General features: G+C 34.6%; 1 protein-coding gene across 1 annotated transcript; it reads left to right on the forward strand.

Annotated features, from left to right (window-relative positions):
- Window positions 1–3,459: 3,459 nt before the first annotated feature.
- Window positions 3,460–5,167, forward strand: LOC131627058 (peroxidase 42). The gene is made up of 4 exons (XM_058897897.1): window positions 3,460–3,719; window positions 3,806–3,994; window positions 4,178–4,343; window positions 4,502–5,167. The coding sequence occupies exons 1-4, from the start codon at window positions 3,489–3,491 to the stop codon at window positions 4,921–4,923; spliced, it is 1,008 nt and encodes a 335-aa protein (XP_058753880.1). The 5' UTR covers window positions 3,460–3,488; the 3' UTR covers window positions 4,924–5,167.
- Window positions 5,168–8,668: the final 3,501 nt, after the last annotated feature.

Consider the following 8,668-nt stretch of genomic DNA (forward strand, 5'->3'; position numbering starts at 1 on the left):
TACATAGGAGATCTGAGACACATCATGGCAAAACGCGCGCGAGGATTTGAATGACCCAATAGTGTGGTGCCACATCCTCGTCTTCCCCAAGAAGACACAAGAACCTGCAAAAATTTTGCTACGACCTAGCTGCGGATTTTTCGTAGCAAACCAAACTACCAGAAATAGCGAATAGCTCCTACACGTGAATAAATGTGGCGCAACCCTATGATTCTCTTCGTCCTCACCATGCGAATCTAATCATACAAATTTTATGGTCTAATTTTGCCCTAACCGAAAACCCCCAATTAAACCCTAAAAAGCTTAAATCGGTCATTCATGGCGAAATGCGATTAAGACATACAAACTTCACAAAACAAGCCCAGAAACGATCGATGCATTGAACCAAACAACAATATGCAATTAGATTTTAATATGGATGCTTATATTGTCCAGATCGAAGAGGTTTTTGAAGTGACTTACCTTGGCAAATATGAGGTAATTCTGGGGGTGTTGAAGTCGTGCGAGTATCCAGACACGTTCTAAATGATCCAAGGAAGCTTTTGCAACCTTTAGATTGGGTTGAAACGCCTTAATTCTCTGAAACCGATTTGGACTTTCTTGAAGGAATTTTACGTTCTTGCAAGCTCTCTTCTGCCCAGTTTTTCGTCCCCTAGTCTCTTGGCTAGTGTTTACTACTTATAGGAGAATAGAATTAGGGTAAATCTTTGTCCAAAACCTCACTTAAATCCAATCTTCCTAACTTGAGAAATTGATTTTATTTCTTGCACTTTAAGCTACTATTCTTGGCCCAATTTATATCAATCTTTTCCTAATTGATTTACCACGAAAATTGAATTGTATTTTGCCATTATTGTTGATTAAAAAATAATCAAAACATATTTTTTACCAAATATTTGATTCTCCATTTAATTAAAATCATTAAAAATAAATTTTAAATGAAATAAAAATATGCAAAACCAAATAAAATGATATAATTCATGGCATATGTTTTGGATAGCTTGTGGACCAAGTTTGGGTCATAGAATGTAGGCCTATTTGCAAGAATCTCAATTTTGAACCCTCCTTTTTCACATTTGGTCCCTTAAAATCACCTGACTTTGATCAAGCATATCTCCTTCAATTTTTAAGCTATGAGGGAGTTCTAATACTTTTTAGAAACCTCAAGAGGTCCTCTATAAGCCACCTTGGAACATATTTTTCATTTGAAGCTTTTATCTTGATCATATTCTCTTTGGGAAAAAACTGTTTCTGAAGGATGCCTGAAAATGACCTGTAATCTTTTGCTTTGTATCTCTTAAATGAAGCATTTCTAGCCCTGGCTTGTGAGACACAAAGTTGTAGAGAATCCAATTTCCTTCAAAATAGGCTTTGATTGGGGAATTTTTGATGTTCCATGTGAAAGTTATGCCCAGTCAAAGTTGGGTTGACTTTCTCCTAAGAAACCCTAATTTGAACCTTTTTGTATTTGTTCATCTCTGAGTTTCTATTAATGGAATCATGATCAATTCTTGATCAAATGATGGTTATACATCCCCATACTTGTTGTGTGACCAATGGTTAGAAGTTTGGATCATGCCTTGACTTTGGATTTGAATCAGTTGATTGTAGATCTTGAGATTGTTTGAGCAGGTGACCTTTGGAGTAGTGCCTTGACTTTTGCCATGGATTTAGATTAGATCACTATAAACCATACATCCTTGATTAGGAGCCTTATCTCATTGATCCCTCTTAGGGGAACCTCAAACCCTAGCCTTAGGAGGCTCTTGACTAGGGGTGTTGCTTGAATGGATCCCTAGTCTTTGAATCTTTATAAGTGAAGTAGATGGGGCAAATTTTGGGGTATGACATTAAGGATGCAACTTTACGCCCCATAAAAAATTTCACTATATTAGATTTTTATACAATCCCATACAAACGGGTTGGAATAGGCCAAATCGAATAATAGGGGCCTACGGCCCAGCCTAAATAGGCCTAGGTCAGGCCAGACTCTTAATATAAATAGAAAAGGTCTGGACTTTTTTATAAGTCTATTTAACTAAAAAGGCTAGGTCATAGGCCATATAAAAAGTCTTTAAGCCTATGAGGCCGACCTATTTAAATAAATTTGAATAAGTATTTTATTATTATATGGTATTCTGTATTTTGAATTAAAATATAAAAATAAATACTAGTTATCTTAAAGAAATGATGAAAATAAGAAGAAAAAAATCTTATGAAAAATGTCATAAGTTACTTCCATAAGTTCTTTCAAACAAATATTATAACAAAATTTATACCGCTAGATAAACTCAAATAAGTCAATGCAAACAAACATTTAATTTCACTGATCTTTTAATTTGTTAGTCTATATAAAATTGAGTTGAATGACTTATTTATAAATGTTCAATTGAAATAGGCTTTTAAGTAGACTAACAGACCACTCAGACCTTAAAGAGGCTAAACTCAGGCCAAAAAAATAAGCCTACGATAGGTTATAGATCAGACTTAGGCTTTAAATTTTTTAACAGGACATATTTAAGCTTGACAGAGCCTAACTCGACCCAGCTTATTCCCACCCCTAATTACAATCTTCTAAGAGAAAATGCCAAATGTGTGACAAACTTTAATTCTACCCCAAATTCATCTAAACCATTTTACAACAAACAAAAAAAACATCGCTTCGTGTGGTGCCACCATATTTCCCATGCCATGGTTATATTGTAATTCCTTGACATTTTAGTATTTACTCCCACTAATTTTATTTATAAGAAAAAAATTTCTTTTTTAGATATATTAAATAAATAATATATCTAAATAATTCAAATACATTATTTATTATTTATTCAATGTATATAATTTTTTTTTTATAAATGAGATAGGATATAATATTTAAAAGTATTATTGCAAAATAGATTCCTTACCTTATTGGGATAATTAAAGAGGGAGTCGAAATATAATGAATTTCAGTATAGCAGCTGCCATTGCCAAGCCAGATGATACAGCCGACTGACCCTTTCAGCCACGTCGCTCTTTTCATTTGCCACGCAACTCTATCCATTTAATACCAACCTAAAACAAGCAACCGATTTGACTTTTCACCATTATTTCTCGTAGCTCAGAAACTCACATTTTGGACCTCAAATTTATAAAACTACAACAACATAATTTATAAACGTTACGCTTCATTCATTTTGTAATAGTATTTTTATTTTTATTTAATAATTTAATGTTTATAATTAATTATAATATCGCGAGTTTGAATACCCACTCTTATAATCTCATAATTTGCACAACTATCAATTGAACTATAATTTGATATTTATATTCGACTATTAACTAAACGTAGTATGATGATTTTATATGTACGATTAACAACTGAAATGATCTGATGATTCTGTACAACTATCAACTGATTTAATTATATTAATATTTAATAGGATATTTATTTAGATATTTTGTTATTTAAGCACTAGCAAGCACTTCACTGAACTTCACTCCACTCAACAATGTCTCCAAGCAAAGCTTTCATCTTCTTAGCTCTCTTATCCTTTTCACCACAACTCTTCCTAACAATCTCTTCTGCAGTAGAAGACAATGGCCTTCTCATGAACTACTACAAAGAATCATGTCCACAAGCTGAAGAAGTCATCAAAGAACAAGTCAAACTCCTCTACAAACGCCACAAGAACACCGCTTTCTCATGGCTCAGAAACATCTTCCATGACTGTGCTGTTCAGGTAATTACCCCAACTTTCCTATTCATTCGAACATTTTTTTTTTTACTTATTTTAATCACTTCTAAGTTCTAAACTGCTTTTTTTAGAGTTGTGATGCTTCTTTGTTGCTGACATCCACAAGAAGAAGCTTGTCTGAGCAAGAACATGACAGAAGCTTTGGTTTGAGGAACTTTAGGTACATTGATACCATCAAAGAAGCTGTTGAGAGAGAGTGTCCTGGTGTTGTTTCTTGTTCTGATATCCTTGTTCTTTCAGCAAGAGATGGAATTGTTTCGGTATAATTCCCTTTCTGTTCATGCTTGTTTGAGATTCTGCTTGTTTTTTCCATTTAAAGAAAATCATATTTTTTTAAGCACAAGGTTATGCTGGTTCTAATTTAGTACAATTTTATTTTGACCTGTGTTTAATTATTACTAATTATAAGATTAATTAGTGTTTAATTACTTTGGTGTTTGCAGCTAGGAGGTCCTTATATTCCACTGAAAACTGGAAGAAGAGATGGAAGAAAGAGTAGAGTGGATCTGTTGGAGGCCTATCTTCCTGACCACAATGAATCCATTTCTTCTGTCCTTGACAAGTTTGGTGCCATGGGAATTGACACTCCTGGAGTTGTTTCTTTGCTTGGTATAACAACATTCTAACAACCTCTTTCTCGTAGACATGAGAAAGATAAATTTACATATTATTAGGAAAAATATATTAACTATTTATTAAAATTATAAAGTGACTACAAATTTTTCAAGTTTTTCAAGTATTTGCTTATGATTGTGATGAACATGCAGGAGCACACAGTGTTGGAAGAACTCATTGCACAAAATTAGTGCACCGTTTGTATCCAGAAGTTGATCCAGCTTTGAATCCAGATCACATCCCACACATGCTAAAGAAGTGTCCGGATTCAATCCCTGACCCTAAGGCAGTACAATACGTGAGAAATGACCGTGGTACCCCCATGATTCTTGACAACAATTACTATAGAAATATTCTTGACAACAAGGGTCTTTTGCTAGTAGATCATCAGCTAGCACATGACAAAAGAACAAAACCTTTTGTGAAGAAAATGGCCAAAAGTCAAGAGTATTTCTTCAAGGAGTTTTCTAAAGCTATTACATTGCTTTCTGAGAATAATCCTCTAACTGGTACTAAAGGTGAGATTAGAAAAGAGTGCAGTGTTGCTAACAAACAACACCATGATGAGCCTTGAAATGGAAATTTCATGGTGGAAGAAGAAGATGAAGTGATGTGTAAGATATTATGGAGAAATAAAATGTTCATGGAGATTGAAGAACTTAGATGCTTTTAATTTTTAATTATGTACCTTTGTTTTTTAATTATTTAATATTAGTATTATGGTAGCTCAATGTTGAGCATGTTGATGATGTGATGTATGGTATTTTATGTGGTCCATGGATGGCATGTAGTGACAATGTTTATGATATTAGTGCTCATCAAGTTTGTGTCTTTTATATGCACTATAATAATTAACACCATGTGCATGCAATATCATAAAAATGAAAACACTAACATTATTATAGCTAGTAGTGAGGATAAAGACTTAAGAATTATTAAATAGTTAATGGAAGAAATTTCAAAATATAATAAATAATAATTAGGGTAGGTAAGATGTATAAATAGTCTAGAAAAAGTTAAAGTAAACAAAAAGGTCCCACTTATTATAAAAAATAAATTAAAATAAAATAAATTTGAATCTCATTGAACAAGTGGTTCATTAGACAAGAGTATGTGGGCCAAAGTTCTTTCTTATCTTTGATAGATGAGGTGAGAGAATCAATTTGTCAAAAGAAGGAAAAAAACAAAGTAAGAATATGATATGAGGCCAGACGAAACTTTGAAATGAATAAGATTAAGCTGTACAACCATGTTCATCCAAAATGGCCACTTTCAGAGATGATGTACAACCAACGAATTGCCTAAATGGTCATTTTTAGCTAAAATTTTATGGACAAGGATTGTGCCTTTCAACTTTGGTGCCACTTTCTATCTCTGTCTTAATCATTCCCTCATTCTCGTCAAAATAATTCTCTTCAAAATAACAGTGTAAATTACTTTTATACTTTTATACTGTACAATCAATAACCAGAATGTAGAGCGCCAAGTTACACTATAAATTTTAAAATATTTTAATTGGATATAGGGATAATCTTTTTTTACATTGATAGTATACTACTATTTAACTCTTTTATTTACTCATTTTTTCTCTTAAATATATTAAAAATATGTTTGCGAATTGGTTTTTTTAGTATTTTGAATGAGAAGTTTTAGAAGATTGATTTTATATTTTGATATAAGTTTAATATCACTTTCACTCTAACTTCCGCTTCTTTTTCACTCTCTTTTTCTTTTACCACTTTCTCAATTTTCTTTTCAAAACTCCTGAACTCCACTTCTCTTAATTTTTTTTTACTAGTTTCTCGCTTGTAGTGACAACAACATTAACATGACCTCTAGGATTTTGCTTAAGTTGTCCTGGAAAAGATCCTTGAGGTATATATATTAGAGCTTGTTGTTGTGCTATTTGTGAGATTTGAGTCTCTAACATCTTGTTATGGATGGTCATAGACTCAACCTTAGAAGCCAGCTACCTTAGTACCTCATTAGTATGGAAGTTTTGATTCCTAAAGTCGTCATTATGTCGAGTTTGTGTTGTCATAAAACTCTTCATCATGATTTCTAAGTTTGACTTTCTAGGCATTGTGCCTTATAGGACATCCGCTGATCCCAAGGCGTTCTGGTTATTCTTGTAATAGAAGTTGGGGTGGTCTCGCCACATCGGGTTATAGGTATTTGAGTACAGATTTTCTCTTTGATTGTTAACATAGTTAACTGATTCCATATTTGTTCCCCCTACCAATATCATTTGACATTCCACAACGGGATGCCTGTTTATCCCGCAAACCTCACAGATGGGTCCTACAAGGGTGGTAGGAGTAACAACAGCTACCGGAGTAGATGCTGGAAAAGAAACAGCTAGACTTTCAAGTTTATGATATAACGCATAAACTTTTGCGTTCATATGGTCAAACTGGCTAACCTTGTACATTCCATCCTTGGGGGGGGGGGGGGGGGGGGGGGCTTTAGCATTTTTATCACAGACAAAACCCCATGAGTGGTGGTTCTTAGTCATATCCTCAATCAAATTATATGCCACGTCTTGCAGGATGTTTATTAGCGCACCCCCGACGGCCGCATCAAGGGTCATCGTCGTGGAGCAAAGGAGAATGTTATCGAAGGTATGTATTATAATCCACTTATCCAAATCATAGAACATACAAAGTCACAAAAGGTTCTTAAGACGCTCCCAAGCGTCAAAGAGATACTCTTCGTCCTCTTGTCTAAAATTATTGATTTCGCTTCTTACCTGGGCCTTTTTGCTTGGCAGGAAATATCGTGCAAGGAAGGCAGCTTTGAGTTGGGCCCATGAAGTTATAGAATTTGCTGGCAAAGACTGGAGCCAAGCTCGGACTTTATCTCTTAGAGAGAATGGGAACGGTCTTAGTAGGATGGCGTTTTGATCAACGTCATTAGCCTTCAAGGTGCCACAAAAATTGAGAAATGTAGATTCGGATTTTCCGTAGGTAGCACAGAAAACTGGTTTTGTTGAACCATACCTATAAGTTAAGGCTTGAGTTTAAAATTATTAGCCCCAATGAGCAGTTGAACAATACTACTATGTGGTTCCTCATCGGTGGGAACCACATAGTCTTTGAGTGGTTTCGTATCCACTATCCCAGCCATTTGTTGCAAGGCGAGGAGTTGACGTCTTTCGTGAAGAAATCACTCAATCTCGTTTACCAGATCAACCAAAGACCGGTTGAACGGGTCCTTCGCATACAAAATAAGAACAAAGAAAACAAAAAATAAAAGTACCTTAGTCTAAACGGTGTTGAAATAAACTTTTGATATCACAAAAATCTCCCCTACAACGGCGCCAAAAACTTGACGTGTGTGAACCGCAAGTGCACGGTTGTGTCAAGTAGTAAAAATCATCGATTCCACAGAGAGATATGTGATTATCAATTCTTACATCAGTTTAGTTTATCTAAAGTGATCGAAAATGGTTTGTTTGATTGCAGATTGAATGTGTAAATTAAGAAATGATTAAAAGCAGGACCGAGGTAATGATCATCCATCAAGACTCACCCCTAAGATTATTCATGTTTGAATTGTGAGAAGTTATAAGCTTTTTAGTAGAAAATTAAACAAAATGTGCGACACCCACTTTCGTGACATGCACATCTAAACGTATTTCAGGTGTATCTACGTATATCAATCAAGAGCATATGCCTTGTCATGCGACCCCACATTCTTGATTGTTTCTCAATTGAGCTAAATTTACCTTGTCTGTGGCGTCTCGAACTCATTTGTTTAGTAGTTCGCATTCCGATATTGAATCGTTATATTTCGATACATGATCAACATCAATTTTGACTTTTCTTTCGCAACTGACATTAAAAGTGCAGAAGTTGCAAGAAAATATTCATAACTTAAACTAAAACAAATAGAAACAACAATTGTTTGGAGTAGTAATAGTGAAAGATGATGGAAAAGATGGATCCTTAGGCCCCTATTTATACTAATTCTAGGCTTAAGTCACTAATTATATGCACTAATTTTGTGCTTAATGAACACTTATCACTAATCATGAAGAAAATGGGAGTTACAAATTCCAAAAGGTCACAAATCTATCCAAAAGCCAAAACTTTTGTAACTGCCTGAGACCTGACACGGGTCGTATCAGTGGACACAGGTTGACCGTGTTAGCCTCTGGTTGCTTTAATGGGTGTGCCTCCAAGGGGGAATATGTCCAGTATCATGATACACGGCTTGGACGTGTTGGACTTGGGAAATTTGTACTGGAAACGCTCTTTTTCATGCAATTTTTGGCCTTTTTTGTCCCGATTCGCTCCATTGAGTTCTTATTCCTTACA

The sequence above is a fragment of the Vicia villosa genome, linkage group LG1, assembly GCF_029867415.1.
Source record: "Vicia villosa cultivar HV-30 ecotype Madison, WI linkage group LG1, Vvil1.0, whole genome shotgun sequence".
Classification (NCBI taxonomy): domain Eukaryota; kingdom Viridiplantae; phylum Streptophyta; class Magnoliopsida; order Fabales; family Fabaceae; genus Vicia; species Vicia villosa.